Raw genomic sequence first — 18,070 nt, 5'->3', positions numbered from 1 at the left:
TTGCTTTTCTTTATTCTTTTCAAAAAGTCTAGCTGACAGTGAAGAGAATGCAGACAAATCAACAATTTGCCATACTGCTGGTTTGCATTAAAGCAGAGATATTTTTGTGGAAAGCTGGAAGAATAGATGGGAAGTGCTAAAAATCTCTACTTGCTACCCACCTGCTAGATTTTGTTAGTTGTGCAATTTATGGCTTGCTGCATGAAGAAGCTACTTTCTGAGCCTCTAGAGATTTCTCAAGTGCAACTGTTTGCAGACCAACAGTAATGATGCTTTACTTTTTAATTGCACGGCAATTATGGTGTAAGATTTAAAATGTACTTGTCTCAGTCAATCAAAATGAACACACAACTTCTTCCATCAGTTGTTAACTCTTTTACTTTGATATTCCATTTTTTAATAGGATGTTAGACTGGAAAACTTTCAGGATGTACTCTTTTTTTTTTCTTTCTTTCTTTCTTACTGGAGAGGCCTTAGTGCTGTTTAAAATACAGTGTTAATTTGCTTTCACAGTAGTCTATTTTGAGAGACCAGACTAAATGTATGTGTGATCATGAATGCACTGAGAGAGCGACCTGTTTAATGTCAGTGTGTCCCCCAAAATAATGGCAACTAGTGAGATTTAAGAGGGTAGGTGGGACAAGGTACCGGAGTGTTGTCTCTGCTGGCTTCCCATATTTAAGTCTGGATTTCAACTTATAATAAAATTCTTGTGAAACATCCCCAAAGTTGAGACTGGAGACAATAGAAGGTCAGAATGATACAGGAGTGAATTTTTAAACATATTTTGTGTCCTAAATCTTGCAAATTGTCCTTCTTTTCATCTGCCTTATCACAAATTGTGGGATCCATATAATATCTAATCTCTGGCAAGTCTTCTAACAGTGTAGAAGAGATTTTTTTGTAGTTTAATAGAAATAAATTGTGGTTAATAAGATCACGAGTGCCCTGTTCCCATGCTGCAATAGGCAGTTACTTTACAGTAGAGTTATTTTAAACAGCCAAAGATATTTTTTACCACATAATTTTAAATTTTTGGGATGAATTTTTATTTGAAAAATAAGTAGCTCTTGTAATTCTCTGAGTTTTGAGGGATGCTGTTTAATTTAAATTGTTGACAAAATATTTTACCTTGTTTTTCAGATGCATACACAACTTCTGAAGTGACATACATTTGGACTTATAATGCTTCAGATTCAGTGCAAGTGGCGCCAGATGGCTCAAGACTGAATCAGTACGATCTTTTAGGCCAAACAATTGGAAAAGAGACAGTTAAGTCAAGTACAGGTTAGTAAAAGATATTTTGAAGAAAAATAGAGTTGGGAAGGGAAGTGAAAACTATATTCCAGGTGGTGTTAAAAGCTTCTGAAAAAGAATGTTGCAAAATATCATCTGTTAGGCATGTATTGTACAAGTAACACAAAACAGCACCTCACTGATTCTTTCAAATGATAATTGACTGGTGATAGCAGAGGTGAACTTGTCCTCAGTAACTTTTTTAAAATGCTGTCTGGAGGTCCATGTTAAATTCTAACATTTGTAACCCAGGGTTGGGATATTTGTTAAATTTCACATTGTAAATGACATAGATTTTTTCTATTAAATGGTAAAGCAGACAGATTTCAACCATGCTTCCCTTCCATCATGTTTTTAACATTAAACACTGGCTATTCTAGTATTCTACTAGACTCTAGACTGGTTTCCTGCATGTGCTGGGCTGTGATGGATCCCCATGACTGCTTTCTAACCGTGATTAAGTTCTCAGAGACCTTTTGTGTGAATGCAGGGAGTTGCTTATGAGCAGAAGCCTTCAAGGCTGAAGTACTTCTCAGTGCATACAGGTGTTCCTGAAATTTCCTTAACATGCATCTTTCATGGAATACAGTGGGAATAAGAAATACCTGTACTCAGAGTCTTTCTTATATTCTATAGGATGCTTTCTATTACAAAATACCTTGGTACAATACAACCCTAGAATATTTGTTTCCTATAAATATAGCAAACTTTCTCTTATCCAAGAAATTGACTTTCTTAAGATGGTAACCTTCTGTTTCATTGTATTTTATTTGTGACATCTAGGTGAATATACAGTAATGACGGCTCATTTTCACTTGAAGAGAAAAATTGGTTATTTTGTCATTCAGACTTACCTCCCCTGTATCATGACTGTCATTCTGTCTCAAGTGTCATTCTGGCTGAACAGAGAATCTGTACCTGCCAGGACAGTCTTTGGTGAGTATACTGAGTAGCATTAGCTCTGTTTGCAATAGCTGAAGATGCTAGGAAGTACTACTGAAGTAAAGGCCTTTTTCATTCAAGTCAAAGCATTTGTGGAATGCGATATGATTTCTAGTCCAAACAGCTTTCAACTGCAGCTTATGCATCTCCTGAGAATCCCAAAGATTTTGGATATTAGTACATGCAAGCAAACTGTCCTCATATATCCTTGACTCTTTTAAATGGAAAAAATAAATCACAGAATAGAAAAAGATGATAATTTTTCTATTTAAAAAGTAAATTTAGTAAGCTTTGATGATTTCTGAAATATCTTATCTTGGTATTATCCAAATATTCTTGTACTTGGTAGATAAGCAAATTTCTAAATTTATTTGTAAGTTAGGCAAATTAAATTTGAATTTGTTGGATTATTTGTGTCAAAATTTCAAGCTGAAGTTCTTTAAAAAAAACCTATTCTAGGGTTTTGGGCAACACTTTTTTGGTAATTCAAATTGGAGACTACTGTGAGGCAGCAGACAGGTTCAGCAGAGCAATAAAATGGTGTTTCTCAAAGTAATAGATGTCTTTCTTTTTTGCAAAGCAAAGTTCATTTAGTTTGTTTGCTTTTAAAGAAAAAGAGATTAGCACAATAAAATTAATGTCCATGTGGACTCAGCCATCAAAAATGCTGCATAAAATTCTGTGATTAGTCATCAGTAAACACCATGTACTCTTCAAAAAATAGGCCAAACTCAAATGCATATTAAGTATGATGCACAACAAAGCATTTACTGTTGCGCCTGGTAGATAACATGCCACACAAAGCATTGTGAAAATTGCAGGTTTGAATATGAGCCTTATTGAAGTCAGATGAAATAGGTCAGTGGTTTCAGTGGGACCAGAATTCTACCATGGTTTTCCAGGCAGCTGTCAGGCAGGGTTTTTTTGTCTTTCTTCAAAATCTTCTGTGAATTTATCCATTTTTGGTTATGAAAATGTACACTCCTGTTTTCCAGCCTTGTAAGTACACTGTCAAATTCTTCTATATCTCTGTTGTTGCCCTTTTCTCTATCCACTCCAATACATTTAGGACAGCATGACTGGTATCTCCAAAAAAAGTGTCACATCTGCTCTTCCTAAAATGCACTTTCTGTTACTGTGTCAGTGTTAACAAGGCCCAACCATAATAAGGCCCTGGGATAATTTTCCTGCAATGTGCCCTTTTCTGCACACTTCTTGTTCTTGATTTATTTTCTGTTTAATTTATGGGGTTTTTTTAGAATATGTAGTATCTGCATGGCACCCTGCGGCTCTACTCTCCCAGGGTTTAGTAGAACATGGATAGTGAAGTGTCCTGCTTCAGGATGTCTTGAGGGAAGTGCATAGGGAGGCCACATGAACAGAATCACACCACTCAGTCATACAGAACCTGGAATCTGTTCGCTAAAAACAATGAGTTTATTGCAGACATAGCAGTTTTATGCCAATATTTTATTCCTGCCTCACAGACATGCACCCTGTGTGCCACTCAGGGCTCTCTCCCCTCCAGGCCAACATAGATTGGCACCCTGAACCCAGGGAAACATGACACATCCAGGCTCTGCCTGTTGGAGAAACCTTAGCATGCAGCATTTACTGCTCAGGCTTAGCCTTTTTCATTGGATTGGGTTGGATTTTCTTTTAGGAGCTATTTCACAATATTCTTTTACTCTCTAGATGAGGTTGTCAGCATAAGCTGCCAATGGGCTCTCTAAATACACAGCCTCAAGTGGATCTCCCAGTCTTTCTCCATACCTAGTGGCAGCAGTTGTCACTGGAATTTCTGGATACCCACTGGTCTATTGCCTGAGTGTGTTACAAAAATGTGCAGTTAGTTAGAATTTCATAACAAAGTTCGTCTATTGCTCTTTAGTGATTTTTGACTGTACTTAAATATTCTTGTCAGTTAGAGCCAGGCTGGTACACTCAAGGTTTCATCTGGGTGATACTTTGAAGTGGACTCCATCCTTTTGTCCAGTGACAAAAGAAGCCCATACTACAGTTACGTTAATTAAACAAACTACATTCAGCATGGGATATAAAAACTGTAGGGGATATTCTGTTACACTTTCATTGATCATACTTAATTTTGGTTTTTATATGGGGTAGTCACTCGATAGATACCCCTCTTTGCTTTGTATATTAAATATATCAATATTAAAATATAATTAAAGAGAAGTTACTGGTTTTGACAAAGTGTTTTTGAAAAACAATGAAAATCAATGAAAAAATTATTACAATGACCTTGAGAGCTGAGGACGAACTACTGGAATACTGTTCCTTTCAAAGAAACATAACCTCTCATTATTCAAAGCACCACTTAGCATGTGTTATTTATGGGTGAAAGAAGTTTTCCCTTTCTATTCTTTTGCAATGTGGTTTCAAGTTCTAGGTTAACATTAAGAGTTGGTATAATGAGGCTTACTTTAAAGTTGAGCTCTTTAATCCCTTTTCTTTATGGCATGTATTTAATATTGTTGACCTATGCTACCCCAAATGAATTATGGCCTAATGTTATATTGCTTCAACTTTGCTTTAAATTGTTGGAAGAAGAAACTTTTGTCATCGTTGATTAAATAAGTCTTGAATGTGTTTTCTCTAGCAGATAAATCTGATTGCATTCTTAATGAAAGAGAATAAGACTGGTTCATAATGTCTTCATTTAGTGTAAGATTACAATCTGTTTAATTTAGTAATGTGTTTATTGTTATGCATTTAGTGTCAACACTATTAGAAAAACTAATCTTGTGCAGCTTATTGGATTCTTGCTTCATTTTTAATGAGTCATAGCATTTAGGAGCATTACATGTATTTGAATAGTAGCATTAGATGCAGGTGACAGAAAATCAAAAATTGGTTTTCTTAGTGCTACTGTTATCTATATTTTAACTCACACAGAGTATCAATAAGAATGATAAAATAAATGGAGTTATGTATATATTCTTTATAACTGAAGCAGGAAAGAACAAAAATTAGTCTTATTTATTATATTGTTGAAGATGAAGATTTTTTTAATTGACATAGCTATATTCTTTTGTCAGTTCACTGTGATAATTTTATTATTACTCTGTGTTCCTGTGTCTGTTTTTACTTGTTCTTGATGTGGGTCCTTTCCATGGGGTGCAGTCCTTCCGGAACAGACTGCTCCAGGATGGGTCCCCTGTGGAGCTGCAGGTCCTGCTGGAAGCTCCAGCACAGATTTTCCATAGTGTCAAAGCCTCCTCCAGGCATTCACCTCTTCTTTTGTGAGGTCCTCCATGGGCTGGAGGTCAGTCACTGCTCCACCATGGACCTCTCTGTGGGCTGCAGGGGCACAGCTGCTTCACCATGGTTTTGACCACAGGCTGCAGGGGGAACTCGTCTCTGGTGTCTGGAGCACCTCTTCCCTCTCCCTCTCCACTGACCTGAGTGTCTGCAGAGCTGTTTAGATCACATATTCTCACTTGTCTTCTCTGGCTGCAGTTGCTTCTGCTCAATATAATTCTTTCTCCATCTTAAATATGTCATCCCAGAGGCAAGGCCAGTGTTGTCCTTAGGCTTGGCCTTGGCCAGCATTGGTGGGTCCCTCTTGGAGCTGGCTGGCTTTGGATCTCTCAGGTGTGGGGGAAGCTCCTCAAAGGCAGCACTGCTGTAGCCCCCCACTACCAAAACCTTCCCAAGCAAATTCATAACAACTTTTTATTTGTGGCACTACAGAAAGAGGAACCCAAGAAAAGTTCAGATTTGTTCTCTGATTATTTTCACATGGGAATTGAATAATAGAGACCCATCCTTTTGAGCAATTCTATAGATACAAAGTATCTTTTCCCATTTCATTGAAAAAAAATCTCAATTGTCTTTATCCTTCTCTCCTTTCATATGTTGCAGATTATCTTTTGTGCCTTTAGAGACATACCACCACTTACACATTTCTGTTTTTAATTTCTTAATAGAGAATTTCTTCTAAATGTAGATATAATAATATAGTGATAGGCAGTGGGTAGTGGAAAACTAGCCCTGAGTAAGAGACTGAGCTGGCTGCAAACAAATACATCTCCTCAGCTTAGAGATGTGTGAAGACATTAGTTCATATTCCAGCAGTGTCATAATGGCATGCAACTTTTCCTGGAGTTGGGGTAAATAGCACATGCCGTTCAGTTTTGGGAATAAGCTTGTCTGTTGCTCAATGGGAAATTTTGTTCCATTGCTCAGTATTGATACAGTGAAGCAGCATGGTACCTTCACCATATGGATATGTAGCTTACCCAACTTGAATCCAATTGATTGAATCCAGCTTTTCTGGAAATAGGTTCTTGCCTCTCAAGCTATTTAAAAAGGCTGGTTTGTGTTGTTCTTCTAAAAAAGGGTAGACAGAGTGCTTGAGCTATTTTCTGTAATCTTTCTCTCAGTGGTTATTCAGACTTACCTGCTGGTACACTCCTTTTGTATTGCATTCTCTAGTACCACATATACATTGAGTAAATTAAAGCAAACAACATACTATGTAGCCAAATGTTATGGTGCAGTACTTTAATATCATGCTACGTACAGAATTTTTAAGCTTTTGTGTACACTTCTAACTATTCAGTCTTGGAATGATAAAGTGAAATAATAATCTGTATCTCTGAAATGGTCAACAGTCTTTTGTTTTTGCTGTTATACAGATTTAAGAATCTATTTGGGTTTATGAATCTCTTTGGCTTTTGGACCAGGTTGGGATATCTAATTACCAAAACACATTTGCAATTGCTGTTTAAAAAAATAGAACAGTGAAATTAATTTCCTAAATTAAAAAAAAAAAAAAAAAATTGATCTTTTTTGTGATATGTTTTTCAACCATTATGTGTAACTTTGCAAATTTCTGTGAAGAAAGGATAAAATAGTGGGAGGAGTAGCCTGAATTTACAGGAAATAGAGCACATTTAAAAAAAATTGTACAAAGTATTTGCAAAGGTACTGTACTTCTTTATTACAGAACTGTCCTTTGGTAACTCACTAATTAGGCCTTTCCCTTTCAAAGGAAATGTCCACATTCTGGCATAAAAGGCTAGGATATGTTTAGTTGACTAAAGTCTCTTCGAATTAGAAAAATCAGCTAATACACAAGAGGTGAAATTAGGGTCTAAAAATTTGTCCCTGTCAAGGGATACCCTGACTTTTTTGCATAAATGTGGGCATAAAGTAGTCATATGACAGATTTTACCTTTAATATGTATGTGTTAGCTCCTCCAACTTCCACTCTGTGTTAATAGTTAGACATTTTTAGCTTTTCAGGTTACCTCTTTCACTGTTATAAGCATAACAGAGCTGGTATTTTCCAGAGATAGATGTCTAGTGCTGGTCAAAAGTGTTGAATTTGCAGCTCTGGAGATGGATTTTCTCTTTCCAGTAAGCAAATGCTATTTCAAAAGCAGCACCATTAAAAAAAAAAAAATCCAAAAAACCATCCCAGGCAATCAAATAGCTCCAGTCTTGGCTGGAATGGATAAACCTGTAGTGATAGAAGATATTTAGCTTTGTAGGCATGCACTGCTGAGAACAAACCTTTTAAGGATGTTTTCTGTTAAGTTTTCTGTTAAGTTAAAAATGCTTGGTCTTCTTTGGAGAAAGGAAATGTCAATGGTTTATTTTTTGGACCTTTTTCAAAGACAAATTAGTAACTACTCATGGTCCCTTACAAAATAATACATGACTGTTTCTTCTGGCATCAATTCAGCTACCACCTCTGCTGGGTGCTGGGCTAAAGAAGAAAGATTTTTGACCTATATGTAAACTATAGTTTTTTTCTACATCATAGTGAAATATCATGCAGTCTTTACATAGCCTTTTAAATATTTTTTTTACTACTTCACTGTAGGGGCTACAATCTACTTGCTGTTTTTTATACCAATTTTAGATCACCAGTGTTATGAATTGAGTAAGCAATGAGGAACAGTTTTGTTCTGATCAATGTATGGGTTGTGGGGTTTTAAGTTAAATCGTTGTGAAATAAATGAGTTTTGTTTTACAAGTGGACCGTGTTCTTCCACATTAATAACTTTTCAATCCTCTCAGGTTTAGCAGTGTCAAGGAGACAGGTCATTTCCATTCAGTCCTTTTTCATAAAGAAGACTTGATAAAACTGATTTTTCAAATTAACTATAATGTGCAAAATCATATGTCTTTTCTCTGATGAATAATAGCAATATAAAAGGACTAGAGAATCCTAAACTGAAAGATATTACAGATTAAATTTTCTATCCAATTTTTTCCCATTCAATTCAAGTTAAATGACTGTGGTAGCTTAAACATCACTGAATTTGTAGAGTGAAGGAGTAAATGAAAGTATGTTGGCAATGGTCTGACAGCGTGCTGCTTGATTAGCATTTGGGTCACAAAGTGGTGCAACTTGCTGAACTTTTTAGAGAAATTGTCAAGTGGCAACATGAGATAACAGAATTTAAGTTCACAATGTTTTAACTGAGACTAGGAAAGGTCAGCAGTAAATCTTAAATCAGATTTCTGATGAAGTCAGTGTGGTTTCCAGAAGATTAATTTATTCTATAAAGTGGGATTTAAACTGAGCACTACCTTAGCAACTGTATATATTTACATGTGGATAAGGTCACCTTATATCTGAGAAACATTCACTTTACTGATACTTCTGTATAATTATAATGATTTATCTGCAGCTCAGAACTTGAGTTAAAATTTTCATGTGATAATTTTAAATGTAAGATAGGCTGTCTTTTCCCTGAGGTGCTGAAAATAATTAAGCCATATGTTCTGTAAGTGTTAGGAGGGACCAAGTTCTTTACAAAATATATTTTGTCTACTGATTTTCATATGGTAGTGTATGAAAGCTGCTTCCTTTTCATTGTATAGGCTAATAGATGCCAACAGTGTCATGGCTGATTCCAGACCAAATCCACTTCTTTAATTTATGGAGGCTGAAAAACAGCAATTAGAGATTTATGTTTGCTAAGCTCTGGATACTGTGTGACTCAGCAGGATGCTTCTGTGTGTTGTTTTTGCTGCTGCACAAAGCTTTGAAAGCGCTGAGGCTGAATCCACTTAGCTTTGCTCTGTCACCCTTTGTAGCACCTTCAGAGATGGAGATTCTTTACTCCAGGGAGGGATGAAAATTGTGACGTCTGAGGAGGTCTCAGTAGATGCAATTGCTGCCTCTCTTCTCTTTCACACAGTGGGTAAAATTGCTTCTTCTCTTGTAGCAGGAGGAAAATCTTAGCTAAGTCGATCCTCCAGAACCCAGGTGACAGATTGCTGACAGCAGAAGGTCTGGCTTAGGGAGAGTGACTTTACTTTCTCTTGGGAAGCCTCCTACAACAATTTTATGAGTGTGTATTTGTTGAAGCTGTGATGTGCTGTTACTAATATTTCTGCCATGGCATCTCCTTTGCCTGTCATAGTGAAGTGTAGGTTTGCTGATCTGTGCTAAGTATATCACTTTGTGTTGCTTTTAATTCTGAAGACATACTTAATGGTGTGCCACAAAGGGAATAGTTCAGTTTGCCTAAGTGTGATTCAGCCTGAGGTGGGAGAACTGATTTACTTAAGGAATGGAGACTGTATTTATGGCTGTGGATTTCTGCTTGCTAAATCTGATTCAGAAAAAAGTTCTTCTCTTCCTCCCATGTCTCTTCTTCCTGATTTCTTTGGGAGGGATATTTTTTCTGGGTCCTCATTATGTAAAAAGTACTGCAAAGTTCTTTAGTAACTGCCACAGTGAATGCACAGTCCTCCTGTGTCACCAGGGGACAGAAACTCTGTTTTCTGACACATAATGCAGTTATAATAATCTGTCACTTCAAATCAATGCTCTTCTAGAAAACAATCCAAGTTACCTGAATGAGAACTTACTCTGTTTATGTCTTCAGCCATGTCACTGAATGGTTAGTAAGACAGCTACTATAAAAAAAGAAAATCTCATAACAAAAGTGTATTTGTGTGGTAATTTCAGTAAATATGGGTCCCAGACCTGCAGCCACTGTAGAGAAGCCAGCTACCAAACATTAACCTATTAATCATTATTACTGTAATGTTGCTAAATGTTATGTATCTGGGAAGAAATTGTTGATTTTGTTCCTTACAATAACCTATCCTGCCCTGATAGGTTAAAAAAAATATTTTCTGTAAGTAAAGTCATCAGCACAAAAAGGGAAGTTTAGACAAGAAATTGAACTGAACTTACTTCAAAGAAAACTGCAGAAAGTATTTAATATAATTCTAGCAATATTTGTCACCAACTTAGAAAAAAAAATTGCATTGTATTTCAAAAACATACCATAATATTTTTCGTTTATTTTGACTAACATTCAAAATGCAAGTGAAATTGTTGATTTTCTGTTTTTGTGTCCCCTTGCAGGAGTAACAACTGTGTTGACAATGACAACACTAAGCATCAGTGCTCGAAATTCACTCCCAAAAGTAGCATATGCAACAGCTATGGATTGGTTTATTGCTGTTTGTTATGCATTTGTATTCTCTGCATTAATTGAATTTGCAACTGTAAATTATTTCACAAAACGAGGATGGGCCTGGGATGGAAAAAGTGTAGTGAATGATAAGGTAAGTCCTAAGGACATAGTCCTATTTCCAGTCAATTACCTAAACCAGCTCTAATAAATTGTTTGTATATGTGTGTATATATGTATATATAAATATATATATATATAAAAGCTTTAGGTCAAAAGAATGTAGATGTATTCTCTGTCCTGAACACAAACATATCTGCTCTTATGTAACTAATCTCATTTGGTGTCACTAATCCAGAATTAGTTATCAAGAACATTATTTTTTTATTTTGGGAACTGTCTCTCTTGTTTTTTGACTCCTAAGATACAACTATTTATCTGGTTATTCATAAAATTTAATCCAGATTATATTGGTTGATCACTTATTTATTTTTTAATTCAAATGAGTTGGAAATAAGAAAAAATACAGAAATATATAATGTATATTAATTTTCAGGGTATGTAAGGTTTAGAAAAACGAATTAATATCCATATATGTAAGTACTGTGAATAACAAAATCTAGAACTTCTGAACACTTCCAGTACTCTGAAACTTATCCCTAATGATAACTAGACATCAATTTTAAAACTACTTTAGATAGCAGATGTCCAAAATTCTTCACCTGTGATGTATTGATGCTTTGAGTACACAGAAACATAGTCATGCCTTAATTTTCTGGTCTTTTTAATGGTATATCTGTGATGGAACGAAGTCTTAACCTGATAGAATTTCTCATTTCACAAACAGAATGAGCTGGTGACACACCTAAATTTGTGTTATTTGCAATTTAGAATTGTAATAATACAGAGCAGCTATTAAAGCTCACTTGTTTTGGCTGAAAATACATTTTATCCTTTTTTCCTATTTCAGTCCTTGATTTTACCAGTGAAAATAGATTTCTTCAGAAAAAGACACAGATTTCTGTGATTCTTCTTAAAATAGGATAGAATTTTATTTGCTTCCTATATGATTACAGTAAATGTGAAGCAGGTTTCATTAACTGATTTCTCATCATTTTGGATGCATAAAGAAGCAAAATGCTCAGTTAATAGTAAAAGAGAATGAGAAGAAATTTTTGTTCTTCATAATTCCCTGGGACTTCTGGAAGGGCGTGGACTAGCCATAACTTCAGGATCTGTTACCTCCTGCTAGAGGTAAATCAGGGCAAGTTTATCAGTGTGTCATGAGCGAAGCTTTTCAGACTGGCACATTTCCCGGGCATTGTAATAATGTAGGGAGCCCTTATAAACTCTCTGATCATTCTTTGGTTTTTCCTTTAAAGTATGAGGGTGTTGTCTCATGATCTTAGGAGTGGCAACTGTTTAACAGCTAAGCAGTATTCCTTCCCTAGGAGTGACAATAGTATCCATTACATTCTAAGATTCATGTACCATCCATGTGTCCAGTTCTCTACTTTCCTCAAACTGACTTAACAAAAAGATAAGCTTTTAACATAGTCATAGTTTCTCATACAAAAATATGGTTCATCTTTATTATGCAGGTCTCATTAATGGTATTACAGATGCCTTTTAAAAACACACTATTGTGTCTGAAGGGAAGGACTTACAGATGAATTAAAGGGTTCCTCTCATAATATGATTTGGTAATTTGCTCTTTTTTTAGCTGAATGCATCTGTACACCTAAAACCAGGCTTACTTTTCACCAATTAAAATGAAATATGTTTCCTCAGTGACAGTTGTCTGTTCACATTATATGGAAATTCTTCTCTAAGTGCTGTTGACATGGAATTGGCCTCACAAGAAAGCAGGTGCAGGAAAAATCCACATATTTGATCAACTATTTTTCACACTCCAGTCAATAAGGAACAAGGCTGAAATCCCAACTGATTCCCAGATTCTCTTTGTATGTGACATCATCTTCTAAGACAAGATATTTTGGGCCCAACATCTAACCATGAAGATCATAGCAAGATTTTTAGGTGGCCAAGATAAGTATCAAATTGGATTAATTTTAAAACCAGAATTAGAAATGGAATAGATGACTCTCAGTGGAAGTAAAAAATTGAAATGCACCTATATGAGAAATGTCACAAGAATTCCCTTACTTGTGTCACTTCCACTTCCATTAGATTAAAAATCAAAACAAGCCAGTTCAACAACTGATCATTTCTTATATGATCCAGAAGTTAACTATTTCTTCATCTGCTTAATTCTGTATTTTTAGGAAGAGATGGACTAAATCTAATATTTATTTGCTTGTCTTTAAATTATGTACATATATTTTGAATTAATTATATTATTGTATTATGTTTTATATATGAATGATATATGCTATATTTATATATATGTAAATAATATGTATTGCTTCCTTCCAGAGAAACTGCCTTCCATTCTTTCCTGTAGGTTATTAGAAATTCCTTAGTCTGAGGTTGCTGCAAAGCACTGGATCGATTTACAGCATTACAGTCTTATTGCAGAACTAGTCTGTGAACCTATGTATTGGTCTAAAACCCCAAGCCTGTGTTCATTCCCTATACACCCCTGTGCCCATGTGTGCACATGGACTCTCCATTGAACTGCCCCTGGCTGAACTTTAGCCCTTTGAAAGCATACACAATCCCATAACAACACAGAATTGGTGAAGCTGGAATTGCCCTCTGGGGATCTTTAAATTTATCTTCCCTAGTGCAAGCAGGGTCAGCTAGGGATGGTTGCTCAGGGTCCAGATATTTTTTTAGTATCTTTGAAGATGAAGGTTCCACAACCTCTCTAGGTAACCTGTGCCAGTGCTAGGTCATGCTCATAGTAAAACTTGGAGGTTGTTTAATACTTTAGTGGAATATTCTGTATTTCATTTTGTGCTCATTGCCCCTTATCCTTCCACTGGATTTCACTGGGAAAAGTCTAATCTTCTTTATTCTCAGATATTTACATACATTGATAAGACTCCCCCCTGAGCATCCTCTTTTCCAGGCTGAATAGCCCCAGCTCTCTTGGCCTTTTGTGTTTTGGATGCTTCAGGCTTTAAATTATCTCCATGGTCCTTCACTAGGCTAGTTTCATTATGTCCATGTCTCTTGAACTGGGAAGCACAGAACTGGATCCAGCACTCCAGATGTGCCTCACCAGAGCTGAGTTGAGGGAGATGATCACTTCCCTTGGCTGGCAACACTCTGTAATGCAGGCCAGAAGGCTGTTGGCCTTTGAGGGCTCATTGCTGGCTTGTGTTCAATTTGGTGGCCACCTGGACCCTCTGGGCTTTTTTCTACAAATCTGTTTTCTAACCCTGGTTAGAAAGGTTGGCCTCAACCAGCACTGGTGCATAGCTTATTCCTCCCCAGGTGCAGGACTTAAATTGCCCTTTTCTGAGCTTCATTAAATTAATTCCATCCCACTCTCTTTATCTTCTGCTGTTTTTTATATTCTTAGTCCTGTTTCTGTCATTGTTATGCATTTTTTTAAACCAATAATTGATAAAAACCCAAATAGTTCTAGGGCTAAATCTCAGCTCAGTTCTAAAACTATCAGTCAGGATTCCTTTTTAATTTAATTGCAATCTCTTCCTGACCTCTCTGTCTGTGTATCTATGTATATATATGTGTAAACACATGTCTCCAGAGTCTCTAAAAAATGTATACTCTTAACTGAAATTAATTTATTTATTGTTGTGACATGCCCAAATAATAGTCATGCTAGTTTTAAGTGAGAAAGGTGGCCTAATTTTAATTTTACTACAATGTCAGGTAATCTTCACAGAAAACATTGTAAAGAACTTGCAATTCTGTTGTGATGAGATAGATGCAAAGCCACTACAGAAAAGCCAACTCTTTTCCAGTTATGCTTACCATCACAGTAACAGAGACTTCCTCACATAACTTCAGTAGGACATTTGATGGTGCAAGAGCAATCTTATGTCACCTCACCTTCTCTTTGAATAGATTGGAAATGTCTTTCTTTATATCTGAATTTATTGGCACGGTATTCTTTTTAATATGCTCACTTGTTTCTTTTACTTTTGAAATTCTGTTTTATTAACTGTGTTCTGGCAAATACACATGAAATATTTAACTTCCTGCTGTCTTCCAATAGAAAAAAGAAAAAGCATCTGTCATTAAGAAAAACAATGCCTATGCAGTGGCTGTTGCCAACTATGCTCCAAATATTACCAAGGACTCAGTGCTACCAACCATCTCCAAGAGTGCTACAACTGCAGAACCCAACAAGGCAAAACCAGAAGCGAAGCCACAAGAAGCAAAGAAGACATTCAACAGCGTTAGTAAAATTGACAGAATGTCTAGAATAGTGTTTCCAGTCTTATTTGGTACTTTTAATTTAGTGTATTGGGCTACATATTTAAACAGGGAGCCTGTCTTACTTGGCTTTGCACCATCAACCTAAAAGCTGACTTGCACTGAGGACTTCAAGCATCATTCTAATCAGATAGGTTGTTCGCTATGTACAGTCCGACTAATAACTGCTAATCTGTGAACCATTATGTACAGTGTGTATATAAATGTCTTCTCTGTGTGTCTCCAAAGGAGGGACACAGTGTTAATTCATGGGTCTGTAAAAAGATAGCACCCATGGCATATACAGCCAGCTCTTTAAAAGTTAAACCCAGGGGACTTCTGTTAAACTAGGATTCAAATATACAGAATTATATTCTCTCCGTACAATGAGATGAAGATGTGATCCTACATAATTATTTAGGAGCAGTATTTTTTTAATTTAAAGTTAAAATATTTTTCTATAAAGTAACTAATTCTACTTTAGTGAAAGAAATTGTCATTTAAAAAAGTGATTTTTTTAAAAAGGTGTAATTGTTTCATACAATAGCAGTACCCATGTACATAACAGAGTACGGAGGTCATACAGTTCTGCTCTTCACAAACATTCTGGATACAAGTTAGATTGAAGAGGTATTGAACACTACTATATGGCAAAACCTACAAGTTTCTTACTTCTTTCCTCTTGGAAGTTGTTAATAAATTCATCGAATTGATTTCAGGGAAAACGGTTAATCAAATTCAGTATCAACCAACTTCTGCTAGTGAGATGCTTATTTTTCGCTGTTTTACTTATTTGATATTACTAAGATGGATTGTCTGGTTCAGCAAAGCTGGATTTTTTTGTTATTATTTTAGATTTTGTTCTTAATTAAATTATTTTCAGATTTATAGAATCACTCAGAATTTTTTCAGGTTTAAGTTAATCAGTAATATAATATACTTTTTTTTTTTTTTTTTTTTGGTTTTTCTTTGCATTCCTAAAGCCTGAAATTAAAATATTTACCTGTATTTGTCCCAGGAAGCACTGTTTTCAAAGGGAAATAAGAACCATGATTTAAGTTCAGGAATATGTCCATATAATAAAATTTACTGCTGCTTTTGTAAATTGCAACTTTACATTTCACTGACATAACTTTACAACAACTTTGTATACTAGAAATGATTTTGCTAAGATTTGAATGTTATTTTTTTAATAAAAGGTCATGCATCATCAGTAGGCATCAACTGTATTTCATATACACAAATATAACAAAATTGGATCTGCCATTGGCAATTTTATAAGAACATTTAATACTATCAGTAAAACTGTTTTTCTTCTGAGCCTTTGCAAAGATTCTTTATGCCCCTAAAAGCCTGGTAAATCGTAGCATAGATAATAATTGTGTACTGTATTTAGATTTTAGTATACTTGGCCAATCAAAAATATTTTGATTCACACATACATTAGCAGTTATTAGTTGACCTTTAAAAAAGATACACCTTTATGATGATGTCTTCTAGTAGAGACATATGTAGTCGTATAGTGTCATTTATTGCAGTTTTGTACAGTAACTTGAGTATAGTGCATAAAATAGATATGTTCAGAGTTTAAAAAAAAAAAGTTGTACAAATATTTCTAAAATCAAATAAAAGAGTATCTTAAGACATGGAAGTGTGCTAAAAACAACAAAGAGAAACATCTCTTTCTTTTGCTGTTTTATTTTCTTGCTTTTTCTTTGCTTTTGATGTGATTCTGTTTTGTACTTTGCGTGACAGTATAGATGCCAAGGTCACAAATGCATATTATAAATAGAATTAATAGTTAAGACAGAGTTGACTTCAGACATTTAGTAGGCTTTAGAAGAAAGGGAGAAGCATGGACAAGGTGTGTATCCCTTGAATTCACTCTAATTAAACTGTCAGACTAAACATTTCTCATCAACAGTAGCTTAAAAATGCGCACTTTACTCAGAACATTAAAATAAAAATATCCTTATTTTCATATATATTTATATGTAAATGTAGATCTTCCATGTAATATGGAGATGTGTGCAATAGTGTGATTATGAACAAAAGGTTAGAAGGCAAGCAATAAAAAAAAGGGTTTTTTCATGGTATAAGCATACATTTTTAAAATGTTTCATTTGTAAATTATAGATTTTCCCTTCAACATCACATTGTCCAGGTATGAATAAATATATAAATATGTACATATGTACAAATAATTGTAAATATTAGGACTGTAGAAAAATCCCTTCACTTTTAGCTCTGTTTTTGGCAAAGGGCTCTGACTGTATAGTTTAATGGAGGCCCCTGCTAAAATGCTCTTGAACTTGAATAGCTCGATTATGTTTTCTGTGACTGAGGTCTCCTTCCTGTGACCTAATGAGAGTTCTTACCTTCTGTTTATGTCAGCAAGATCTAGGGACTCTCCAAACCCTACCTGACCCTGGTATGAGAAACAAGAGGTTTATGTTTCACCCTTGGCTACATCCCAGGTACTCAAACCCTTCACAGTGTTGAAACTGTTGTGCATTTCTCCACACACTGTATAGTCAGAACTCTCCCCATGCCAAATATGAGTCTGCTCAGTCATGTTGAATTACCTTATAAGGAAGGATTTTGCATCCTTATCTAAGAATGGGACCTCCTCAAAGGTTTTAATGGTAAAGTCTTCTCCAACAAGACTTTCTGGAAAATAACATCTGGATAACTCAGAGCTGCACCCAAAAAAGCATATCTTCATTTTGCACAAGAAGCCCGATGCTGTCTTATGTTAGTCAGCCCTGCTGCTACCACTTTTATTGGTTACAACTACTTTTTCATTCACTGACCCTTTTCTCTACACTTGTTCGAGTTGGTAGAAAAAAGGTGTTTATCACCTGGCAAAGTTACATTTATTGCCCACTTATATAGAAAAGTAGGCATACTATATAAACTCAGTGAAAAAAAATCCAAAATATTTTAAATATTTACATGCAGTTTTTGTGGGCATCAGCAAGGCTTTTAAATGGGTGTGCTCCAGAAACTGTAGTTAGTTGGTCTACATTAAAACAATCTCCTTCTATGGGAAGAAGAGGTATACTGTTTCA

General features: G+C 35.5%; 1 protein-coding gene across 1 annotated transcript in view; it reads left to right on the top strand.

The window, feature by feature from the left end:
• GABRA2 (gamma-aminobutyric acid type A receptor subunit alpha2) overlaps positions 1-15,216 on the top strand; it is a 71,190-nt gene extending 55,974 nt beyond the window's left edge. Inside the window, exons 7-10 of the mRNA XM_083861513.1 lie at positions 1,144-1,287; positions 2,080-2,232; positions 10,601-10,803; positions 14,800-15,216. Coding sequence (XP_083717639.1) covers positions 1,144-1,287; positions 2,080-2,232; positions 10,601-10,803; positions 14,800-15,108 — 809 coding nt within the window. The 3' untranslated portion in view covers positions 15,109-15,216. The remainder of the gene's footprint in view (positions 1-1,143; positions 1,288-2,079; positions 2,233-10,600; positions 10,804-14,799) is intronic.
• Positions 15,217-18,070: the final 2,854 nt, after the last annotated feature.

This window comes from Zosterops lateralis (genome assembly GCF_965231275.1).
Source record: "Zosterops lateralis genome assembly, chromosome: 5".
NCBI classification, from domain to species: Eukaryota; Metazoa; Chordata; class Aves; order Passeriformes; family Zosteropidae; genus Zosterops; species Zosterops lateralis.
This window is presented reverse-complemented; position numbering and strand designations above follow the sequence as displayed.